General features: G+C 38.2%; 2 protein-coding genes and 1 long non-coding RNA gene across 3 annotated transcripts; 1 reads left to right on the top strand and 2 right to left on the bottom strand.

Moving 5' to 3' along the window:
- The first annotated feature begins 1,934 nt into the window (after positions 1 to 1,934).
- On the top strand, positions 1,935 to 8,750 carry LOC109189904. Its single transcript, XR_002055660.1, has 3 exons — positions 1,935 to 2,009; positions 2,582 to 2,590; positions 8,741 to 8,750. It is a non-coding gene; the product is annotated as an uncharacterized LOC109189904 (long non-coding RNA).
- Positions 8,751 to 9,367: 617 nt separating this feature from the next.
- On the bottom strand, positions 9,368 to 10,666 carry LOC109189885. Its single transcript, XM_019340507.1, has one exon. The coding sequence runs from the start codon at positions 10,664 to 10,666 to the stop codon at positions 9,368 to 9,370; it is 1,299 nt and encodes a 432-aa protein (XP_019196052.1).
- Positions 10,667 to 18,748: 8,082 nt separating this feature from the next.
- Positions 18,749 to 22,783, bottom strand: LOC109189917 (serine/threonine-protein kinase At5g01020). Its single transcript, XM_019340538.1, has 5 exons — positions 22,511 to 22,783; positions 21,702 to 22,184; positions 21,280 to 21,416; positions 21,064 to 21,187; positions 18,749 to 19,546 (listed from the first exon to the last, which is right to left on the bottom strand). Exons 1-5 carry the CDS (start codon positions 22,566 to 22,568, stop codon positions 19,059 to 19,061), a joined length of 1,290 nt encoding a protein of 429 aa, XP_019196083.1. The 5' UTR covers positions 22,569 to 22,783; the 3' UTR covers positions 18,749 to 19,058.
- Between the last annotated feature and the right edge of the window lie 3,338 nt (positions 22,784 to 26,121).

Genomic DNA, 26,121 nt, shown 5'->3' with positions numbered 1-26,121 from the left:
TGACCGTTAGTCAACCGTTAACTTGGGACCAAATTGATAATTTCACTATAGTCAAGGGACCATTTTGGTAATTAACTTTAGGGGGGGGGGGGGGGCGGGGGGGGGGGGACAGTTCGGTTTAGTTTTCTCGAACCGAACCGAACTAGTTTGGTTCGGTAATATACCGAACAACCGAACGGTATTGGATTCTTGTATACCGAACGGTTCAATAAAAAACCGATCTAAACCGATCCGAATTGTTCGGTAAAAAATTAAACTGAACCGAATACCGTTTGATTTTTTAAAAAAAAATATATTAATAATAATAATAATCATCATCATCATCATAATAATAATAATAAAATAAATAAAAAGTAAATCCAAGTCCCTTGCTGCTTGCTCTGCCGTTCAGCTCATATTCTCACGGGTATCTCTCTTAAATGTTTTATTTGATTTCTTTGTGGTTTGTTATCAAAAGTTATATATTATGTGTTATGGTGTTTACATAGTCCATATCCAAAGTCTAATATATAACAAAATAGCAATCCAAAGTTCAAACGGTATTCGGTCTGGTTTTTACAGAACAATTCAGTTCGGTTCGAGTTTTTACCGGACCGTCGTATACAAGAATCTATTACCGTTCGGTTGTTCAGTAGATTACTAAATCTAACTAGTTTGGTATGGTTCGGTTCGAGAAAACTGAACCGAATTGCCCACCCTTAAAGTTAATTACCAAAATGATCCCCTGACTATAGCGAATTACCAATTTGGTCCCAAGTTAACAGTTGACTAACGGTCAAACAAACGAGGGACCAAATTGGTTAAGATTTTTAAAGTTGAGGGACTTAATTGGTCAAAAAAATAGTCAAAGACCAAATTGATAATTTCGCTATCACTACTGGAAATTATGGAATTTCCGACCACTTGAAAATGATCTTAAATCAAGTCGTCACTACTGGAAATTATGGAATTTCCGACCACTTGAAAATGATCTTAAATCAAGTTGATACCAAAAGTGATTGATAAGATCATTTTCAAGTGGTCGAAAATTTCATAATTTCCAGTAGTGATATAGTCAAGGGACCATTTCGATAATTAACTCTTAATTATTATCACTTGTATTACTATGTTACAGGTTGTGTATTCTTTTTTTTTTTTGTGATAGCCACACATTGTGGTCCGGGTCTTTCTCTGTCCGTTTAACGGTCCAGGTCCACCCGATTCACTTCGGGAGGCACAGAAGCTGGCCCAAAGGGAATCGTCACTTGTGGGAATCGAACCCGGGTTATCCCGAAATTCTCCCCCACAAAGAAAGTTCATTTGCCACTTGAGCTACCCTATTGGGTTACTGGTTGTATATTCTATTACTATAATACTCTTACTAATTACTATAACTTGTAATTATAAGTCATAGGTCAACAAACTTGAATACAATCTTTTTAAGTTTTGAGTGCATTGTCAATTACTATAACTCGTATTAATTTGTTACAGGTTCTATATTCTATTACTATAATACTCTTACTAATTACTATAATTTGTAATTATAAGTTATAGGTCAACAAACTTGAATACAATCTTTTTACATACCGCCCAAAGTTCTTAATAATAATGAGAATGTCACAATGTTTTTTCCTTTTTTTCCCTATTTTCTAGTTGTTGATCAATTTGATGGAAGAGATTCATCATCATTTTTTTTTTTTTTGAAAGACATGCTTCCGTGTGTGTATATAAAATCAATATCAAGTGAATACAAGTCTCTCTGTATAAAATGTGGGATTGAGGATCATACGAAAACTCATCCCCACATGAGAACTAAGGATTAATCTGGACTTTTGATCTTGGATTCGTATTTGGTTATCATTTTTTAAAATTTGTTGGATTGTTTATTTACAAATATTTATGGAGAGATGAATTATAATTGTTTGTGGATTTAGAATTATGATATCCTCAAAAAAGAATTATGATATTATTATTTGGGGATATTATGCATGATTTTAGGAGTTTTATTTGTTTTTAGGATTGTATTATTGGTAGGATTGTGTATTTCAAATTTCATACGTGTGCACTTCATATTCAACACTCTAGTATGGATTTGTGTGCATCTTAGGGCTAAGGGCATCTTCAATAGTGGGGGTTTTGGTGTGGTTTTTGATGAGTTTTTGTAGGTGTGATTAGGAAAGAGAAACTGGGAAAAGGTTAAAAAAAAAAAATAAATGTCAACAAAATTCAATGTGGGGAAAAAGCCCTCAAAATCCTCCATTTCCATTTGTCAAAAGTTTAGACAAGGAGATCTTACTATTCCAAAAGTCATGAATGAACCCCCTATTGGGATTGCTCTAACATATGCGGTATTTGTGCACTGCATTGTAGTGTTATGTGCACTCCAAGGTTGTGTGTCCATTTCTAATTCAGTGTACACATTTAATCTAACTATGTTGGTTATAGTGTGTCTTGAATCGGGCATCGTGTGCTATGTTGATTTGCTATAGTATGCACTTGCATTGCGTATTGTGCGGGGTTTTAAACGTGTGCACTCGTGTTGGTTTTGTTTTTGCTCAAATTCTGTACTTATTCATTAATGCACACAAATTTGTTATATAAGCACATGTATGTTAGACATGACCCACATTCGTCTCTTTTATATAGAAAAACAGACTTAATTGTGTGTTCACATGGAAAGAAATAAATTAAAGAAGAGAAAAAAAGATTATATACACGGATGTACTTATTTTGTTATGTAAAAAAAAAAAAAAAAAAAAAAAAAAAAAAAGAGCTTTTTGTTGTTGACTTATCGATTTTGATGGAAGTTTAGAAATTTGTTTGGACAAATTTAATTTGCTCCTTACTTGATATTATGGGGGATTTGGATTGCTAATTAGGCGCATGAATTTAGGGTGTTGACTTTTAATCATAGCCATTGATCTCTTGATTTTTACACCTTAGATTTGTTCTCATGTTCTCATGTGTAGAAGGGTTCTCATAGGAGAATTACCCTATGTATATCATTTCTTAACCTTTGGTTCGAATAGTTGTCCTTACTATTTGACACATTACTACTCGGTAAGGTTAGCTCTTCCACTCTTCGACCTTTACTATCTTCCGGTCTCAATTCTTCTACTCATATATTAGTCTTGAACTCTTCGTGGTATGAACTCTTCGTAGTTCCTAGATAGACTTTTCGTCAAAGGGCTTGGTTAGCAATTCAAATTGTAACAATTCAAATTACAATTTGTACAATTCGTGTGAGACCCCAAAAATACTTTCAAACAAAACTCCTATTTTACCAAAATCTCAAAATAAAACCATTTGTGTAATTTTTACTCCTACAATGATTTTGCCCAAATGAGTATATAAATAAAATATTTTTAAGAGTTAATGAACGATTTGGTCCCTCAATTATTAGTGAACTGTCAATGTAGTCCCTCAATTGCTTATTCATCGATTTAGTCCCCGAAAACAATTATTTTTAGTCGATTTAGTCCCTCAGGCCGTCTTCCGTCGACGGCCGGAAGGACTAAATCAATTACAAATAATTGTTTTCCGCGACCAAATTGACGGCCAGAGGGACTAAATCAACTAAAAATAATTATTTTCGAGGACCAAATCGATGAATAAGCAATTGAGAGACTTCATTGACAGTTCGCAAATAATTGAGGGACCAAATCATTGATTAACTCTGTTTTTAAACTCTTTATTTCAAATGATATGGTACAAACTATTTATATATTTAGAGTTAATACCTATTTTGGTCCCTCGACTATTAGGTAATACACAATTTAGTCCCAACCTATTAAAAGTACCCAATGTAGCCTCTAACTTGTAAAATCATACCCAATTTGGTCATTCATTACAATTGCCATCCATCCATCGTTATAGAGGGGCAGAAAAGTCATTTTATCTATAGTTGAGGGACCAAAATGGGTATTAACTATTATTATTATTATTATTATTATTATTATTATTATTATTATTATTATTATTATTATTATTATTATTATTATTATTATTATTATTATTATTATTATTATTATTATTATTATTATTATTATTATTATTATTATCATCGTTGTTATTATTATTATTATTATTATTATTATTATTATTATTATTATTATTATTATTGGGACAATGCGTCCTACCACCATATTACTTCATATTATTTTAAAAACTAAAATTTACCACAAAAAATCATGCGCGGTCTTTCCTCCATTTTTTTTTCTTTCCTGGGCCCACAAAAAACCACTACCTTTTTGGACATCCTCAATAGTGATAGGCTTTTGAGGAGTTTTTGCAGGTGTGATTAGGAAAAAGAAAATAAGAGGGGAGGGAAAAAGAAAAAAGAAAGAAAAAAAATAAAAGAGTTCTACTCCATGACATAGGCAAACAAAGATTGATTATTTTCATCATGTGGGCCCCAAAAAATGTGTCTACACCAATAATTTGTGAGATGAAGTAAAAGTTGGGAGTAAGAAATGGGAGTGCATGTACTATTTTTCAAAATAAAATCAGAAACTAAAAAAAAAAAAAAAAAAAAAAAAAAAAAAAAAAAAAAAAAAAGAGTTAAAGCTTAAAGCGCCCAGCGGGCGCGTGCCGCTGTTTCTGCGCAACCCGCACAAGTTGCGTTAAAATAATAATAATAATAATAATAATAATAATAATAATAATGATAATAATAATAAAAAACTGAAAGGACCCATGTTTTTGACAAAAACCCCCATTTTACTGCAAAGAACTCAATTTTTCTCTCACTTCATCCTCTCTCATCCACCTCACTCAACATTCCTCAAAACCTGATCCAAAATCCCTTAATGGGATGCCCTTAGGAGTTCAAAATGCATTCTCTCTGCTTATTCTCTATCATCCAACTCATATTGGACCCCACAAAAAATCAACAAAAATTCATAGATGGGGTTGCTCTTAGTTTAGTTATGTATATCAAGACTAGGGGTGTGCAATTAGTTAACTGAACCATTTTAACCGAAGTTATTAACACTTTAACTGTTAACGGAACCGAACTTTGTATTACTAAATTAATCGAACTGAAATTTTTTTCGATTAATCGGGCAATTAACCGATTAAAATAATAATAAATCTATTTAAAATAATACATATAATAATAATTCCATAAGAAAATATACAAAAATAATACAACATTACAAATTTATAGAGATTATACATATTAGATTATATATTTGTTAATTTATATATATATTTAAAATTTTGATTAACCGATAATTTCGAACCGAATTAACCGTTAATCGAAATTTAAAAAAAAAAAAAAAAAAAAAAAACTTTAACCATTAACCGAATCGAAAAAGATCAGTTAACCATACATAGCTGACCCTCTATTGGTAAAACTTCTTTAAGTGGATGACATTCTAGATCCGGTCGACGGGCTTTCCCTCCAGGGTCTCCAACTTATAGGTGCCAGCTTGGACTACGGCGGCGATGCGGTAAGGTCCTTCCCACTTAATCGCGAATTTACCCCCTTCTGTAGGCTGGCTTGCCTGTCAATCCCGTAGCACGAGATCACCGATCTAAAAGGTTCGTGAGCGAATCCTCTGATCGCGATATCTTTTCACGGCTTGCTGATATTCCACCATTCGGGCGTACGCAGCCTCCCTTTTCTCCTCTAAGAAGTTCTTTTCGATTCTAAGGCTGTCCTCGTTTTCCTCGTCGGAATAATCACGGACTCGGTGGGTGGGTTCGACGACTTCTATCGAAACCTTGGCTTCGAAGCTGTACGCTAGGGAAAACGGGCTTTCTCTAGTCGCCCGTCTTTGTGTGGTTCGATAGGCCCATAGGACCCGGTCAAGCTCATCCGCCCAATTTCCTCCAATGTCTTCTAACTTCTTCCGGATTCCGTCCACTATAGTTCGATTTGCATTTTCGACTTGCCCATTGGCCTGAGGGTAGGCGACGGATACCTTGGTTTGTCGTATACAGTGTCGTCGACAGAAGTCGGCGAAGGGTCAGCAGTCGAACTGCCGGCCGTTGTCGCTAACTATATGCTCTGGCAGACCGAAGCGGCAAATCACTTTCTTCCACAGAAAGCGTCGGCCTCGACCCACTTGGTGAAGTAATCAATGGCCACGACGCAGAATTTCAAGCGTCCGGGGGCGACGGGCAATGGACCCAACAAGTCAACTCCCCACTTGGCAAACGGGATGGCCGTGGTAACTGGTTTATAGAAGGTGGCCGGCCGAGTATCCTTCCGGGCGAACGCTTGGCAAACTCCGCACTTGGCTATCCACTCAATGCAATTTCTCATCATGGTCGGTCAGTAGTACCCTTGGACGACTAACTTTCGGGCGAGAGTGTGGGCGCCTTGTTGGGCGGCACAGATTCCCCGATGGGCCTCGTCCATTATCTTCTCCGCTTCGGGCCTAAGTAAACATTTCAGGAGGGGGCCTCCAAATGATCGCTTGTACATCTGCCCGTCTATGACTTTGAACGATGGGGCCTTGCGACGGACTCTTGCGGCGACCCCTAGGTCCTCCGGTAATTCCACCTTTTCTTTGTACCGCCGGATGTCCTCGATCCAGAACATCTCAGGGTTCTTCTCTCGATCCCATTTTTCGACTGCTACCTGTTGAATTTCCATCGTCGTTTCCTCTATGCTGGGTCGACTCAGCTCCTACTTTTGGCAAATTCTGGTGAGGTGATTCGGTACCACTTCCAGGGCGATCTTTGATAATATGTCGGCTTCGGTGTTGTCCGCCCGTGAAATGTATTCCATTTCATATGTTTCAAATTCTTTCAGCATCTCTATCGCCTTCTCTTTATACCGGGCCATCCGTGCGTTCTTGGCTTCGCAGGTGCCTGATACTTGCCCGACTACAAGCCGGGAGTCGGTTTTGACTCGTAGACGTCCCACTCCCAGTGTTTTGGCGAGTCGTAGACCGCCTAGCACAGCTTCATACTCGGCTTCGTTATTGGATGTTGGGAACAGGTAGCTTAGAGCGTAGTATAGCCGGAATCCTTCCGGGGTGATTAGCATGATTCCGCCGCCACAGTGTTGTCGGCTTGCTGCCCCGTCCGCATGCATCTCCCACCATTCGCCTGGATTATCCTCCATGGCGTCCTCCTTATCGCCTTCCCCGACAGTGCACTCGACTAAGAAGTCGGCTAAGTCCTGCCCCTTAATGGAGGGGCGTGGTTGATATTCGATCTCGTACTGGGTCAGTTCTACGGTCCATTTTACGAGTCGACCAGACGACGCGGGATTCCGCAATACACTCCCCAGAGGTTGGTCGGTCAGGACCCGAACAGTATGCGCTTGGAAATAAGGTGCCAATTTGCGCACAGTGATCACCAACGCGTAGACGATCTTTTCCAAGGGCGTGTACCGCGCCTCGGCGGCCTTCAAGGAATGGCTCACATAGTACACCGGATGTTGGGCACGTTCCTCCTCCCGGACGAGTACTGAACTTACTGCTCTAGGGGAGGCGGCCAAGTACAGAAACAAAGGCTCTCTTACCTGAGGGGTGGACAACACCGGCGGCGTAGGAAGGTATCGTTTTAGTTCCTCGAACGACTGTTGACACTCGGCTGTCCATGCAAAACCTTCTTTCTTCTTCATGGCCTCGAAAAAGGGTATGGTCTTGTCCGCCGCTTTACTTAGGAAGCGACTGAGGGCAGCCAGTCGACCAGTCAGCCGTTGCAAGTTTTTAACGGTACTGGGAGGCTGCATGTCTATGATAGCCTGAACTTTCTCGGGGTTGGGCTCGATGCCCCTCTTGGTTACCATGTACCCCAAGAACTTCCCTCCTTGTACTGCGAAGGCGCACTTTTTTGGGTTCAGTCGGAGATTGTACCTCAGCATCACCTGGAAACAGTCGGCCAGATCCCCCGCGTGTTTGATTTCTTCCCAGCTCTTGACCAGCATGTCGTCTACGTAGGCTGCCATGGATTTTCCCAGCAGGTCTTGGAACAGTCGGGCGACCATCCGAGTATAAGTGGCCCCCGCATTCTTGAGCCCGAAGGGCATGACTCGGTAGCAATACACTCCATCCGGCGTTAGGAATGCGGTCTTTTCCTCATCAGCCTGGTGCATGAAGATTTGATGATACCCTCTGAAGGCATCCATAAAGCTTAGCAAAGCCGACCCGGCAGTCTCATCGACCAACTGATCAATCCGACGTAATGGAAATGGATCCTTCGGACAGGCCTTGTTAAGGTCGGTATAATCCATGCACATCCGCCAGGCTGGAGGCTTCGGTACGAGCACCACGTTCGCCAACCACTCGGGGTATTTGACTTCTCAGATGTGGCCGGCAGCCAGCAGCGTGTTTACCTCTTTTTTCACAAAATCCCTCCTGTCGTTGGCCAAGTAACGCTTCTTCTGTATGACCGGCCGATGGTCAGGGTCCACGGCGAGTCGATGAGCGATGATGGACCGGTCGACTCCCGGCATATCTTCTGGACCCCAAGCGAAGACCAGTCGATGCTCTCGAAGTACCTTTACCACCTCCTCCCGTATTTCTTCTGGGAGACCGACCCCAATCCGGACTCGCCTATCCGGTCGTTCAGGGTCGATCTCGACTTCTTCTAATTCCACGGCCGGCTCCGCCCGGGGTATCATTGATTTCTTTGGAGGTTTCTCAGTGATTTCATGGACTTGCATCTCGCATTTACCCATACCTCTGCAAGCCTGTAGATAACAGTCGCGGGCGACTCTCCTGTCGCAGCGAACCGTACCTATCCCACTCGGCGTGTGGAATTTCAGACAGAGGTGCTCGATCGAGATCAACGCTCCCAGGTATTCCAGTCCTGGTCGTCCGAGTATGGCGTTATGCGAGCAAGCAAGATCGACCACAATGAATTTCATGTCCAACTTCTGCACATCGGGATAACTGTCGATTTCTACCGGTAGAGTGATAGATCCTTCCGCTTCCACCGAATCGCCCGTGAAGCCGGCGAGTGGTGTTTTAACCGGATTCAATTGCTCTCGGCTTAGTCCCATCTTGGTGAAGGTCTCAAGGTATAGCACGTTGACACTATTCCTGGTATCTACCAGGATTCGTCGAACGACCACCCCATTCACATCCATTGCGATGACTAGGGCGTCACGATGCGGTGTCTCACCCGTGGGCAGATCTTTGTCGGTGAACGTGATGGGCTCCCGGTACGCTTTCTTTGAGCTTTCTTCTCGCCTGTACACGGTCCCCACATACAACTGTCGGGCCCAGGCTTTTCTAGTGTTCGCCGAGTCGCCTCCCTCTGGTCCGCCGACTATCATGTTGATAACCGGCGTCTGACGCCACTGGGCCTCGTCTTCCTCGGTTGCCGGCTGCTTGCTGCGACTGCCTTCGGCTGCTACTGCGGGGTCGCTATCTTCTCGGGCCACCGACCTTCTCCTCCACTGATTAGGGGGTGGGGTTCCTTGCTAGATGATCTCCTTCATGATTTTCTTCAAGTAATAGCACTCTTCCGTGCTGTGAGTGTAAGATTTGTGATAACAATAGTACTTAGATATCTTACCTGGTTCTTCGTTCGCCGCGCGCTCCTCAATTGGGGGAGGTGAAGGAGGCGCGACTGCTTGTACCTCGTGCACCGGATGTTGGGGAGTCTTCCTATAGGGATGGACGACGAGCCAGTCGTATGGGCGCCTGGCTTCAGGTCGCCTAGGTGCTTCCGGGCGTCTTTCCTTAGTCTCTGCGCGGGTTCTCTTTCCGCTGGCAAAACCTCCGACCTCGCGCTGTCGCTTGTGCTTCATGGCCTGCTCCGTGTTAGCTCTTTTATTGGCCATATGTATGGCTTCTGCGTAGGTGGCGGGTCGATTGTCACATAGGTCGCGATATAATTGCCCGGACCGTAAAGATTCGATGAAGAAGGTGAGGGCGGTCTGGTCCTCGACCTCCTCGACAGACTGGATTTCCTTCTGCCACCGGGCTAAGTAAGTTTTAAGAGATTCGCCCTCCTCTTGGTAAACGTCCCCTAGATGGGTCAAATCCTTTTGTGGCTTGATGTTGGCCGCGTAGTGACTCATGAAGCAATCGGCCAGCTCTTCAAAGTTGCGTATCGATCCGGGGGGCAAGGCTACCAACCATCTTTGTGCTGGTCCTTTTAGTGTCGGCAAAAAGGCGCGACACATTACCGGGTCTCGAACTCCTAAGACTTGCATCTTGGCCTGGTAGCTTAATAAATGCTCTCGTGGGTCGCCGAATCCGTCAAAGGTGGCCTGTTCCGGGAACTTGAAGTCGCCGGGTACTTTGTAAGACATGATCTCGGAGGAGAAGGGCAAAGCAATGAGCAACGTTCGCCCGGGGGATTTGGTCCTTCCCTCCATTTGTTCCTTCAGATTTTGCACCTCTCGGGCCAGTTGAGCCACATTCTCCTCATTTTGCTTGTGATTCCCCGTGGACTTCGTGCTTTCACCGGCCTCTGACTCAGCTGGTTGGTCATTGTTACGTCTAGGCCGCTCGGACCGTCGCGCCCGAGTCCTAGTTCTTCGAGCCCTTTCTCGGACAGCTTCTTGATTCGGCGGTCCCACCGGTACGCGAATGGGCTCTCTTTCTCCCAGTCGCTCTCTCGCGGATCGGCGCGCGATATATGGACCGAGCCTGGAATGGACTGATCGTACCGGCACACTCTCCGCTCGTCGATCTCCCGGCCTGCCTTCCTTGGTTCTTTGGGGCGGCTGCTGATTGCGAGGCGGCGGTCGCGAGGCCGACCGTTCTCCCATTCCACGATTTTCCACGGAGATAGCCCGCTCGAGAGCTCAGATTTGTTCGAGAGTGAATGGCATCAGGGCTGGCGGCCGGTTCAAGGGTGCCGACTCATTCTCTTAGCTTTAGGCGTTTCGTTGATTTAGTTTCTCTCTCAGGTCGACTCCGGGAGCATTATTGCGGTTATTCGCCTGGCTCCTTCCCTCCGACATGCTGCGAAGCTTTTATCTCTCTGCAATGTCCTTGCTTGTTTCGTACACTCGCCCGCTCAGAAAAATACGCGGCTCTTTGTTTCGATTCCCACAGACGGCGCCAGTGTTGGTTTTTGGGTTTTTAGGCCCAGGGAGGTCCAACAAAACCTTAGTTGGTGGATACACCTTTCAACAAAGATGCTAAAAAATAGAATAGGAAAGAAGTAGTTGTAGTGAACGTGTCTCTTTACTCTTTTGGCATGGACTCACCTCGATTACAAGGGCGGAGGGTCCTTTATATAGCAGGCTCCTCTCCAGCCGAATTGAAGTATATTAAAGACGGCCTTCATGGCTATTTACACTATGAGGCCGTTGGGCGCCGTTACGGGGCCGGCCAACGGCTCTTTGGTCCGCTCCGTCGAGTCCTCTTGAATCCTGTGCTTAAATGTTCCCCAACGGCTCCTGAGCTGAACCTTCTCCCTCATTTGGGGCCTGGGCCGACTCATGGACTCAGCCCAGGCCGCCACCGGGCTTTTATCACTGACCCATGTCTTCCTTTCTGGACTTCCTCTCTTGGGCCCATCTTCTTGGGCCGGGGTCCTCACCCCATCAGCCCCCTCAATTATTCTAAAAGTGGCAGTTTTCCCCCCTGATAAATTAAATTGACATTTTTACCCTTAAAGTAAACATTTTATTTATGTTTCTTCTCCAACAAATTATTGCGTATACGTAGGGATGACCACGGTTTGGTTCGAACTGAATCGAACACTATAGCAATCGAATTAAAAGTTTTCAGTTATGATTCAGATCCAGAACCCAATATTTGGATTTCAGTGTATTAAAATTATGAATCGAAAAAACTGGATCTTGAACCGTGAACCGCAGTTTCGGATTATGTTCGCGATTTTGAACCGTCTTTATTTTAAAATTTTATTTTTTTATTTTAAAATAGTCTAAATTCAAAAATAAATGTATTTTATTTTTTCAGTTCGGAACATGAACCGGCCGTTCTGGTTCGTGATTTTAATAAACTCTAAATATCGGGTTCCGATTCTAAATTGTAAATGAAATATTTCGGGTTAGTTGTTGTAGTGTCTGTTTGGTTTGAACCAACTTGTGGTCATAATTTGTTGGAGAAGAAAAATAAATGAAATATTTATTTTAAATATTTATTTTAAGGGTAAATATGTCCATTTAACATTTTTGGGGTAAAAACATCCACTTAAATAATTCACGGGGAAAAAGTGTTATAAGTATATAACTCGGGGGGTGGGGGGGGGAGGGAGTGCTATTTTCCTAACTATAAATTTTATGTGCATAACTGCACATTTCATTGACAATGAGTGGAAGCTATGAAAGAAAATAATTTCATTTGTTCTAGTGTCTTCACATAACGGGAAAATACATTGTAAAGTTAGTAGATGCCTGCTTGATTTGGGGCTGAAATATGTGTTTACTGTGACAATAGATAATATTTCAAACAATAATACTGCCCTAGGATTGAAGAAGAAAATGTTGTCTTGGGGTTCTACTGTTGTTAGGTGTAAGTATTTGCATATGAGATGCATTGCTCACATCCTTTACTTGGTGGTACAAGATGGGTTGAGGAAATCTTACATTTTTTTTTTTGAATGCTACTAGCTCTATTACATTGTAGTATCTGTTCATATACTTTCTCAACCTACTGAAACACAAAGAGCTAATAACACCTCCATTGAGGCTCGAACTCACAACCTTCCAAATGGAAGTCCAACCCGGGTACCATTGGACCACATAGTCCTGGTAGGAAATCTTACATTGTTGTGAAGAAAGTAAGAGATTATGTTAGGTATGTGAGGAACTCTCTTGCTAGGCTACAAAAGTTTACGGACCTAGCTGATTTAACAGGGGTGAAAGCTAAAAATTCTTTGAGTCTTGATGTTCCTACAAGGTAGAACTCCACATACATGATGTTTCATACTGCATTGCTCTATCAAAAAGTGTTTGTAGTGTATGAAGATCATGACACATCTTTTACTACTGATTTGGGTGGAAATGTACTTGATTTCATGTATTGGGATTGTGTTGCATATTTGGTTAAAATTCTGAAATCTATCTGTGAAATGATGTTAGGATATCTGGTTCCTTGTATGTGACTTCAAATACCATTTTCTCTAAGGTTTCTGATCTACCATGCATATTAAATGATATGGTGGGAGTTGAATTTGGTAGTGTTTAGATTATGGGAAGGAATATGATGGCAAAGTTTGATAAATATTGGGGTGATCCAGATAAGATGAATTTTCTAATCTTCTATGCAAATATCTTGGACCCCATAGGACAAAATAGAATACATGTCATACAAGTTATTCAATTATATGGTGATGTAGAGTTAAATCATTGTTTGAGAAAGTTATGGTTGACTTTCAGGAGTTGTATGCTGATTATGTGGCCAGGTTTCCTGTCCAAATCCAGTTGAACAACATGTTCCCTCTATTTCACTCTCTAATTCAATTTCAGTTGGGAGACCTCAATCTTTATTAAAATCTTAGTTAAAGAAGCAAAGATTGGAGAGTGGAGAATTGCGAATTTGGCAGGAAAAACACTGAGCTGGAAAATTATTTGTTTGAGGCTATTGTAGAGGATGAGAGTGGCTTTGACATTTTGAGATGATGGAAGCTTAATGCTGATAGGTTCCCCGTATTGTCTAAAATGGCAAGGGGTATACTTGTTGTTTCAATCTCTATAGTTGCATCATAATCAGCATTCAGTACCAGTGGGAGGTACTAGATGCCTTTAGGAATGCTTTAACTCCAAAAATTGTTGAGGCACTTGTGTATGCACAAGATTGGATAAAGTTGGTCAATCAATCAATCTCAATTGAAGAAAACATAAATGAAGTTGAAAGATTTGAACTAAGAGCTCTAATTTCCTATGTCAACTTTTGGACCAAACCTTGACAATAACTATTTGATAAAAAAAATGATCCCCAAATCTTTTGTCAAATCCTGGAAGGGTCGTTAGGACGAGTGCAAACACCGTCCGATGAGATAATACTTTAAAGTTAGTCAGATTATGCTAGTGTGCCTGAAGCAATTAAATTGTGAAGGGGAATTCCTAATATTTTTTTATTCAAATCTAACTAACGGCATATCACAAATCAATCCCTCAAGGATTGTTATGATTGTTATACCTAGTACATGTTTTCAAAAAAAACACTTCCCTATCTGCGTTATTATTTATAGTGCGCAGTCTATTTCAATATATCACCACTACAGCGTACCTCTAAAAAAAAAAGGCTACCAAAGAAGCCTCCGTCTCTTGATTAATTAATACCAAGAGCACATGATAGGAGACCAATATATATCCTTAGGTACGCTGACTACATACTTAATTAATGAAGATTCTTTCTTGGCATTAGGGGGAGATAAGAGTTCAAATTTAATAGAATGTCAAGAAATTTCATAAAATGAAAATATCTTCATTATTTAAATCCATGTACTAGTTAGACTGAACTGAAAGTTCAGAAGATGATATATTTGCGATATTAGCAAATAATCTGCCAAATACATCTATTGATCATACTGATCATTAGGGGTGTGCAAACTTCGGATAATTTTCGGTTAACCGACCGAACCGACAAAGTTCGGTTAACCGTTTTCGAACCGAACTTTTTCGGTTCGGTTAATGGTTAAAGGAATTTTAAAACTTCGGTTAACGGTTAATTCGGTTCGAAAGGTCGGTTAACCGAATTAACCGAACGGTTAACCGAAATTTTTAATATATATAAAAATAATAATATAAATATAAATACTAATTTGAAATTATAGATGTTTGGAGTTTCTAATTAATGTTTTTGTATATTTTGTTATGAATTTATTATGATATGTATTTTATTTTAATTAGATTTATTATTTTAGGTGTTATTTTTAGAATTTTAAATTTTAGCTTTAAAAAGTTCGGTTAATCGCTTAACCGATCGATTAACCGAAAAAAATTTTGGTTCGGTGAATTCGGTAGAGCAAACTTCGGTTCGGTTAACGGTTAAAGGGAAAAAAACTTTGGTTCGGTTAACCGATTGAACACCCCTACTGATCATAAAAGAGTGACTAGGTCCTATATACCATCCCCAATTTGGACCAAAATATATCTACCGATACTCCTTGATGCCAGAAGTGTAGGAGATCTATCAGTGTAAGATATAAGAATCATTATACTAGATCTAGTAAATAAACATTGTCACTCTTGATATACCTTGAATAATTATGTCTTGGAGACGTTCGTCCAGATGACGAAAAACCATAGTCAATCTATAGGTGCACCAAACAAACATAATACTAGGGATGCGGGACAACCAGATGTGATCTGAATAAGTTCTGGGAAATGTCTAGAATATGGTTGACTTAAATATTGCCATAAACAATTATAAATATGGGAGAGATTTATGAAAGTATTATAGTTGTCAACAACACAATAGCCTGTACAAATTGCTCCATTATATGATAATATGGATCCAGAGTTATGCACCGGAAGTGCCATGACTATTTAACGTATAAAGGAGTAATTAAGGCATAGCTCGACTCGCTAATTATTAATAATTCTCTTTATAACAATACACCGTTGAGAGTTAACCCCGAAGGTTACAAGTGAGTGTGTGCACGAAAGAGAAATAAGAATAATGAGGTGATATGATATAAAGCGAGTTTGTAGTCTTATGGGTTCACGCAGATACCCTTGATTGATTTTAATCAAACATATTTTCCCACGATAAATGGCATTAAGTTCCGCTACATCATTGGCAGAATAATAAATTAGATATGCAACTAATATTAAATTCAAAAGTCCCCGAAGGATTTTATGTTCTCAAAATGAGAAAAAGTGAAAATCGCACATTAAAATATTAAGGTCTTTATAGGACCTGAAATAGTTAATATTTATTTTGAGAAATCCCTGATGGATTTATAATTCCCGAAATGAGAATTTAAGTGTCATTATATTTACTCTTTAAAGGATTGCGAATGGAGTTAATGTCCTCATTGAAGGAATAATATGTATCATTGTGTGCTCGATAAAGGGTTGATAATGAACTTATTTATTATTTATTATCTAAGTCAATATTGATGGTGAAAAACATCAATGAAATATATAAATGGTTTGATGATGTCAGTCCATATCTAAAGACGGAGATTTTGAAACAAAAGCCTGGGAAAGCTAAGTATTATCTCGACTTGAAGATAGAGTTTTTTCTTGAATAAATTTTTATACACCAGTTAGTCAATATATGATTTTGATTGGATACTTAGATAAACAAATATATAATGGCTACTTGGGTAGTGGCTATTACTTTTGTATCTCCATAATGCCAAGTTCCAAAACTGGTTGTACTATTTTTACCCCATTGCCGCATAGAGGGTCAATAAAAGAAAATATAATGAAATCCTTTTAATATTATACCACGTGAACTCCAGAAGAGTCACGAGATTATAGTAGAGTATATTTATTAAAATGACAGTTGTATATATTTATTTACAAAATCCCTCTATACAGTTTGGAAATTTAATGTATGGGAATTAAAGATTGTTATCTTGTGGGGGAGTATCATTTTACATGAATCAATCCTGAAGATTGAGTTTTAGATGACTAACGGCTGTACTCTTTTCCTTAGTTAAGTTTTTCTCCACGGGATTTTTCCTTAAATCTAAGGTTTTTAATGAGGCAACTAATCTAAAAAGAATACACATACATAATGCACTCTTTTGCTCAACTAGTTTTTTCCCACTGGGTTTTCTAGTGAGGTTTTTAATGAGACATGAGTATGATATAGTAATGTAAATGGGGAAAAGTTGCAAAATAATTGCTTAAGTAGACAAACCCAAAATCCTGAAGATTATGTTGATTGTGCCCTGAAGGTTTTGGTTGTACTCTTTTTCCCGTAACTAAGTTTTTTACACAGGGTTTTCTTTAGTTAAGGTTTTTAATGATGCAATCAGTACAATATATGTTCTTACAAATATCATGTACTCTTTTCTTCAACTAGGTTTTTCCCACGAGGTTTTCCTAGTGAAGTTTTTAACGAAGCATGAATATATACATATATACTCTTTTGTCTAGGTTTTTCCCACAGGGTTTTCATAGCAAGTTTTGAAGAGGCATGATCATGTCAAATAATGTCCAAGGGGGAGTGTTATAAATATTATTAATGTGGACATTATTATATATATGGTAGCAGTTGTAACTGATAAGGTTACTACCTTTTATATGTATTCATTACCTTATATTTGTAATACCTTTGTATAAGTATTCGGGATGATGAATGAGAATCGTGACCTTCCCTCTCCTCTCTTTGTCTATTCTAATATTCTTACAACAAAAGGTAAATTATATAACCTTTTTAAAAATTAATTGTATTACATTAATTTAAATATCTAACTTTCAAATGTTTTTTTTTTTTTGTTTTGCAAAGTTGTGCACTAGAGTTGGTACTGGAAATGTTGGTTCTTCATTGCCTCCAATACATGTATACTTATTTCTTCCATTGAATATTTTAATTATTCAGTATTTCAGTTATTTGAAGTATTTGATTATTAATTTTGATATTTGAAGAGTGTATGACTGTCGCTCAGACCCTCAATCCGTGATTCCTTTGCTAGAAAGTGTGGCTCAATGGCTTGGCAACATTTTAAATGTTGCTGCCATTGAACTAAGAACTTAGGGTGTGTTTGGTTGGTGGGTTTTGCCCATAGGAATGGGTATGAAAGTGATTGTTGTTGTTTGGTTGATAGGTTTTTAGAACACTACTATGGGTTTCGAATACCCCATCAATTGAAAAACTCATACCCAAATACAATAAGGGTTTCATTCCCTTATTCATTTTCAAGCACTACTATTAGTAATCATTCCCATTCCACCCTACTACCAAACATGTTAAATACTTTCACCAAAACTCATTACCATTACTAAGTATTTGATACCCATTCCGATTCCGATTCCTATGTGTGAACCAAACACACCCTTAGTACTGTCCCAAGTATCATATTTTGTAAGACAATAATTATTTTGTCCCCTTTATCTTCAAATGGTAACTAGTAATGTATATCACCTACCTTATTCTCTACTCATTTTATCTTTATACTTGGTTTTGTAATTGTGTGTTTATTAAATTCTTAAGTTAGTATCTTAAATTCTTAAGTATTTACTAACTTGGGAATTTAAGTTTGTAATAATGATGTTTTCACCAGATTGTCTGAAAGTCTGGAATTGGATTTTGGTATGTTGCTTATGTAGTGTGGTCTTGATGCCATAACGTATTGAGCAATTTGCCTCCAATCCTAACTTGATATGAACAAAAAAAAAAAAAAAAAAAAAAAAAAAAAAAAAAAAAATCAAATCTGAACACCCTTTGTCCCTTTCTGTTTAGGGTGTTGTGAGCAAAAAGAGTTTTGTGGTGGCGGAGGGGATCCATTTTGGCTATGAGGCTAGTGGCTAATAGCGGAGACGGTTGCATATTGATAGATCTATGAATTTAGAGGTAGAGGCCTCAGGTTTAGAGATGGTTTCAAGCAAGTAATGATAGGCGATATGAAGCAACAACAACGTTGAAGAAGAGGTAAGATGGTATGTAGTGGTGGTGAATTGTGTTATAAGAGAGAAGAAGACGACCATTCCCCAATAAGGTCTTGAATTTCACATGTTTGTTTGTAGTTTGTTGGGAAGGGTATTTTGTTTGAAGAGCTTATCATATTTTTAGATGCTAGGTGTAATTGGGTTATGAGTTTCATACTTTCATATGTAATCTGTATCTTACATACTTGCAGTAATAAAATTATTTGAACGGGGAAGGGAGAGAGAGAAGAACCCCCCTCCCCAAAATGGCAAAAAAAAAAAAAAAAAAAAAAACCAGCTTCTATTAACTTTTTATCGGCCTTAGTAGGAACTGAAATCTTGTGCTACATTACCACATTGAATTTGAATAAACATACCATTAAAAAACACATGGTAGAATTTGCAAATATAAATGGGAAAGAGAGAAGAAACCAACCATATCAGCATCCAGCCATAAACTGACCATACCTTTTTTTTCACATAGTACAGCTTGAAGTTGTTAAACAAACACAACCAAAGACGCTGAAAGGCTTACATTACCAGCACAATTTACACCTAGCACAGCAACACCAATGCACCCAACTCACGAGTTAAAGGATGAGTGCACAATGAAACACCAAAATACATGTCAGAATCCTCATCTTACCCTACATGGTGCAGGGCCACCCGGGGAACAATTTGGGTTGGGAGACCGGCAGCCAGCAGCAGTCCCAAGATTGCTGGCAAACCTGTGATGCAACTGAAACTCGGGGACCCTCCCCACACCAAAAGGAACACCAACACCAGATAACGACGACGATGAGGCTTCATTTGCAATTCCACTGGATTGCAAGGGCTCCAGAGTTTCAACCACATCACTCATTAAGGGTCTTGCTTTAGGATTTTGGCTCAAGCAGTAGTAAGCCAGACTACAGGCTTTCTGTGCTGCCCTCACAGAGTATTGGTTCTCTAATCTAGGATCTATTATTTGAAGCATTTTTCTCTTGTCATTAAGCTTTGGTCGTGCCCAATCTACCAGGTTTTGCTCCTTGCTTGGTCTCGTCTTATCAACAGACTTTCTTCCCGTCAATAACTCCAGGAGAACCACTCCAAAACTGTACACATCACTCCTTGCAGTAAGGTGTCCTACATAAATCATATATCAACTATTTTTACACATACATAGGATACAGAAAAATAAAAAGTAAAAGTATCAATTTGGTGCTTATGTAATTACCACCCGCTTAATGTAGCTTTTCTTATTTGTTTGGTCATTTTCATTTTATGTTTTCAATATTTCAATCAATTGGATCACTTCATTACCTGTGTTAACAACCCGTCCAAATATATTTGTTTTTATCTGATCAATCCATGTTATCATTTTAATCCACCACCCATAAATATACAAAATGAAGAAAACAAAATCAGCCCTCATACTTATCCCATGAGCTCAATCCACTACATTTTTTGCACCTAACAAAGCTGAAAATCTTTTTTTCATTCTTTTATATTTTATATTTACAGGTGGCAATGTGGCATGCGAAATTGTTATATAAAGGCTTGAGCCAGAAAACAAGTTTATTTGAAATGGATGGATTGTTAATGTGGGTAACAAATGATCATAAGGAGAAATTGATCAAAACGTAAGATATGGCAAAATTGATCAAGTGGTAATGATATAACAGCCAAATTGATAGACAGAGACAAAAGAGAAAATGGAACACAAAAAAGGTTCAACTTTGTTAGCAAATGTATGGGTAGAAAATGTCAGATTTTTCATGCAAGTCAACCAATAAATGAACGATCCCTTTGTTAAAAATAAATAGTAGCACTACAACTTTATAGAATAAGGCCCATAACATCCATAAACATGCAAAATAACATACAGAACTTTAAGGATATTGCAAGAATGTGTGTAATGGACACATCTTCTGCACAAGCGATGCATGCACATTAAACTAATAAAGCACAAGGAAGCTAATTATGATTAGTTCTAATTAAGAAAGAAGCCTGTTAGAAATTTCTACAAATCTGAGATGCTGAAGAGTAACCAAAAGTAGAAAATTAAGTTATGGTTATAAATGAGCACTTAAAGTTTGGGTAGTTTCAAGTGTTGACATTTTTTCAAGTGGTTCTACAGTAATTATGTTTCTGTTTAAACTGATACTTTGATATAAGATTTTAACAGCTAAAGGTTTTAAGGAATCTCTTAAATTTTTTGAGATATTGATTGATGATTTGTGTAGATTTTTACTTATATAAAATTTGCCACGTTTTGATTCCATTCCCATGTTCCTCACCAAAAGCACACACTCTCTCTCCCTCTCTTTCTCATCTCCTCTACAGCTCTACCTTCCCCTCATTGCTGTCTGTGTGTGTTCACATAGTAGATCACATTATTCTCATTATTAATCAAATTTCTCAGCTTTCAGAATCTATAATCCAAGTAATTGCACTAAGAAATTGAAAATACTAACAGTATGTTTCCTACTTCTTCAAAGTTTCAATGTGCCTACTTTTCTCTTGATATAGGATTTTACTGGATTAGTGTAGTTTGCAAGACACACAGTAACTCAGTAAGATGAACTAAAATAATGATAAATATATAATTCATCTATGGTTCCATTTAATAAACATCTTTGTGTGGTAAATTGAAGACAGACCCGTCATCACATATTCAGGAGCTGCATATCCATATGTACCCATCACTCGTGTCGATACATGAGTCTCATCACCTTGTGGCCCAGCTTTTGCAAGACCAAAATCAGAAAGTTTTGCAGTGTAATCCTACAGTTAAAAACCATTATATTATTCTTGTTGATATAATCCTAACGTGGAAAAAAAATGAATAATTTTCTAAATGGTAAGTGCCAACTTACAGAATCCAATAAAATATTTGATGTCTTGAAATCACGATAAATTACAGGCCTTTCTGCATTATGAAGGAAAGCTAGCCCTTTCGCTGCTCCAAGAGCAATCATCATTCTTGTTGACCAAGATAATGGAACAGTTGTCTCTGAATGCCTCGAGAAATGCCAAAGTAATTTTAGTTATCAAAATTGAAACTTTATTAACATGGAATTAGTGGTTAAAGCATGACCCAATGGCTACATGAGTATAGAATTATAGCCTAACACGGGAAGGGCATATCAATATATAAAATTACAGGACATTAGTTTTTAGGGAATAGGAACAACACTAAAAACGACTAGCAACTGCTGATAAATAATGCAGAATAGTATTAGCAATGAAAGGTTTAGCAAAGCAAAGGGAATTCAGAAGGAGAAAAAAAGGCCCATACTTCGGAACAGATGATTCTCAAGGCTTCCTCTGAACATGAACTCATAAACAAGTAATCGGTGATCATCCTCGCAGCAATATCCAATGAGCTTGACGAGATTAGGATGTCTAAGTTGGCCTAGAAAGTTTACCTCAGTGAGCCATTCACGGTGACCCTGAAGGCCCTCCTTGTTGAGGACTTTGACAGCTACAGGGAGGGACTTGAGGCCCACCCGAACATTCTCATCAATGTATCCCTTATAGACTGTTCCAAACCCGCCCTCACCAAGAATATAGTCAGAGCGGAAGCTCTTGGTAATGGTCTCCAGCTCAAAGAGCGTGAAAGCTATAACATGAGTATACAGCACAACATTCTTTCTAAAATCCTCCACATCGCGTGGGGTTGAAGGGTCACTCAGATCTGATGTAGAACGGCTATGACTATGCTTCTTTTCAGCCCCAACATTCTTGTTGGCAACTGACAACCCCTGCAGCTGCTGCTGAACTGCACCCCCCAGTCCAAGAAACAAAAATCAAATCAATTTAGCAAAACCCTAAATTATATATCAATCACCTCATCCTAATATGCTCTCCAAAATACTAAACACAAATTGAAAATGAGGTATGCGGTGACACTATCCAACTAGTCCAAAGAAACAATGTTGGTCAACTAAAAAATCTTCAATGGGTGTGAATGAAAAATAACGCGTGAGTTTAATAGATCTGGAGGATAGCAGAAGCAAATTAGAGTTCTGGCGACCACAAAACATGGAGAAAATCAAAACAGTACAAGTAAGAATTACAATTAGATAACAAAAGAAGAAGAAGAACCTTGACGGTGAGCAGTAGATACGACAGCGGATTCCTCTCTAGTACCGCAATTTCCCATCTGTTCTATCTTCTCCTTCTATTGCTCCTCTTCTAGGGTTTAGTCTCATTCTTCGGCAGAAGCCTCCACTTCTCCGCCTTCCCTTTTATCAGCTCCACCACACTTTCAGCACTCCACACTCCGCACGCTCACTCTCTCCCTCTCACCCCAGTGTCTCAGCTCCAATTGGTGCTAGTGTGGTACGACTTTTCATGATGCACAAAACAATTTTTCATTTCTTTTCTTTCCTTTTCTCTTCTTTTTCTTTTTCTTTTTAATTGAAATTGTCAGGCTTAATTCAGTAGATAATATTTATAAAAAATAGACTAAGGTTCATAATTCAACAACAATGTAAAATTATGTTTAAAATGGACAGATATCTTTTGTACACCAATATTTAGTTTTGTCTGCATAGCTTTCGGGGTTAAAAATTCAATATTTTAGAAGAAAGAATATAAAAATTGAATTTCTTATCTCCACCAACTAATTATGGTTTTGTTGCATGTGTCCGACTCTTTGGGTTTCATCTTGAAACAAAATATTTTTTTTTTACAAATAGGCATAAATGTCTATACTGAGGTAGATTGCTCCCACACTGCAGTTAGTGAAACTCGATCCCTGGTCATTCTTCCAAAGTTTTACCTCTATGACCAGTTGAGCTACCCATGCGGGCCATAATTTTATAGTCATTTAATCATACTATGTCATATTGTTAGATCAAGTGAAGTTTTTACTTTTTACCATCAGTATAATTTTATTAGGTTTTCAACTTAAATTCTCTTCACATGCATGAAGTCAGACGTTATGCCATGGAACCGTGTTCACCATTCTTGGTGAACACGGTTCTAACGGTGTTAGTACGCCGTTATCTTTTTTTTTTTTAATTAATTGCGTGACTTTTCTTCTTTATTTTCACATTTTGCGATTTCACTTTAATTTGAGGTGAACAAAGATTTCGGACATTCATAAATTATGAATTTATGCCTGCACATTCACTTTGGAACCATGCCTACACATTCCCGTCTGAAATCACGGACATTCATAAATTATGAATCCATGGCTGCACATTCACTTTGGAACCATGCCTACACATTCACTTTGGAACCATGAGATTATGAATTTTCTGTTATAAGATTATGAATTTTCTGTTATGAGATTATGAATTTTCAGTTATGAGATTATGAATTTTCTGTTATGCGATTATGAATTTTCTGTTATGAGATTATGAATTTTCATTACATTCATAATTTCGGACATTCATAAATTATGAATTCATGCCTGCACATTCACTTTGGAACCATGCCTACATATTCCCGTCCGAAATCACGGACATTCATAAATTATGAATCCATGCCTGCACATTCACTTTGGAATCATGCCTACACATTCACTTTGGAACCATGAGATTATGAATTTTCTGTTATGAGATTATGAATTTTCTGTTATGCGATTATGAATTTTCTGTTATGAGATTATGAATTTTCATTACATTCATAATTTCGGAGTTTCGGACATTCATAAATTATGAATTCATGCATGCACATTCACTTTGGAACCATGCCTACATATTCCCGTCCGAAATCACGGACATTCATAAATTATGAATCCATGCCTGCACATTCACTTTGGAACCATGCCTACACATTCACTTTGGAACCATGAGATTATGAATTTTCTGTTATAAGATTATGAATTTTCTGTTATGAGATTATGAATTTTCAGTTGTGAGATTATGAATTTTCTGTTATGCGATTATGAATTTTCTGTTATGAGATTATGAATTTTCATAAAATTCATAATCTCATAACAGAAAATTCATAATTTGATCAGTAACGCGCCGTTAACTCCACATCCGCGATTTTTTTTTTTTTTTTGCCTAAAAACGACGTCGTTTTGACTTGTATTCACCATTCTCGGTGAACACGATTCCACGGCATAATTTGCGGCATGAAGTGTGGTGGGCCGGTGGCAATAACAATTAAATAGTTAAAATTTGTCTGGGTAGCTCAGTTGGTCACAAGAGTGAAGTTTGAAAATAATGACCTGTGATCGAGTCTCACTAGCAGCAGTGTGTAATCGTTATACTGTGCATCAGGGTGCACATAGCAATGTGTGCCCTGCGCCTCCCAAAACGACGTTAGTTTTTTAATTTCAGGTATAAAATTCTGTACATTCTATTATATAATTCTGTACATTCGGAACATGTGAATTTTCAGTTATAAAATTATGTGTTTCCAGATATAAAATTATGTGTTTTCAGATATAAAATTTTGTGCAATATATTATATAATTTTGTACATTTGAAACATGGATTTTTTTAAAGAGTTAAGAGTTTATGTATATTATGTATTATGTTAGATTATGTGTATTATCCTTTCAAAAAAGATTATGTGTATTCAGTTATAAAATTATGTGTTTTCAGGTATAAAATTATGTGTATTCTATTATACAATTCTATACATTAGAAACATGATTTTTTTAAGGAGTTAACAGTAGACACGTGAAAAGGTACAAAACGACGTCGTTTTAGGCCAGGGCGCACAATGGGTGCACGGTATAATTTGCCAACTGTGTGCGTGGGAGCAACCTCTCAAAGTGAGGAGGACTCCTTGTGCGCAGTAAGCAACCTCTGTGTTCATCTGAGTTACCACGATTTACATCCTCCTAGATGCTTGTTGGACCGGGCGTGGAGGCCCTTGGGGTCAGAGATCAGTTGTTATTCATTGGATCAGGACCATGCTCCACACATCGCTGTGTGGACCATGATCGTCGAATGAAACTATATTAGAATTAAAATGATACTTTAGTGTTACTATAATGAAACTAGTATGTATGAAATGAAACTAAAAATCAGAACACATTATTGTCAAATAAAACTGTAGTATAATTAAAATGATACTTTAGTATTACTATAATGAAACTAGTGTGCATGGAAAATGAAACTAAAATCTCATACAATAACGTATATTGTCAAATGACCTGAAGTGCAATTAAAATAATACTTCAACATTACTATAATTAAACTAGTGTGTGTGGAAAATGAAACAAAAAATAGAGCTAAAACAATAATGTGTGTTATCAAATGAAATTATAATAGAATTAAAATGATATATACTTTAGTATTGCTATAATGAAATTAGTGTAGAGGGAAAATGAAACTAAAAAATATAATAATATTATCAAATGAAATTGAAGTGTAATTAAAATGAATTAATGATATATACTTCATGATCCATCGAGCTACATAGACTATAGTCTACAGTAAAATTTATCGATTAGAGATTCAACATTTTAATTTTTAGAACAATTAAATAGTTAAAAATTGTATTTCAGTTTCACTTTGAAAGGGGTTAGTCCACTAAAATTGATTTAGAGCTTGCACCGAGGCCCTATTATAGCCGCAGGACGCTATCTTCTAGATTGTGAAAAGCAGCACAAAAATATTCATTACTCTCAACGTAACTCATCTCCATATGAAGTGTAGTAATAACATTAAAATGGTTGAAGTCTATTAAGATGTGTATAACAATATCATAGTTTAAAAGAATAATTAATTATTCTTTTAGTCACTAAG

Source organism: Ipomoea nil, unplaced genomic scaffold (assembly GCF_001879475.1).
Source record: "Ipomoea nil cultivar Tokyo-kokei standard unplaced genomic scaffold, Asagao_1.1 scaffold1568, whole genome shotgun sequence".
In the NCBI taxonomy this organism is placed as follows: Eukaryota; Viridiplantae; Streptophyta; class Magnoliopsida; order Solanales; family Convolvulaceae; genus Ipomoea; species Ipomoea nil.
The sequence above is the reverse complement of the archived record's forward strand: the minus strand, read 5'-3'. Positions and strand labels throughout refer to the sequence as shown.

Excerpts from the sequence above, each read along its gene's own strand:
- LOC109189885 (XM_019340507.1), bottom strand. The coding sequence starts at position 10,666 with ATGGGAGAACGGTCGGCCTCGCGACCGCCGCCTCGCAATCAGCAGCCG.
- LOC109189917 (XM_019340538.1), bottom strand. The coding sequence starts at position 22,568 with ATGGGAAATTGCGGTACTAGAGAGGAATCCGCTGTCGTATCTACTGCT. Across the intron at positions 22,185-22,510 it reads ATCTACTGCTCACCGTCAAG|TTCAGCAGCAGCTGCAGGGG; the intron begins GTTCTTCTTCTT and ends TGGGGGGTGCAG. Across the intron at positions 21,188-21,279 it reads CAAATATTTTATTGGATTCT|GATTACACTGCAAAACTTTC; the intron begins GTAAGTTGGCAC and ends TTTTAACTGTAG.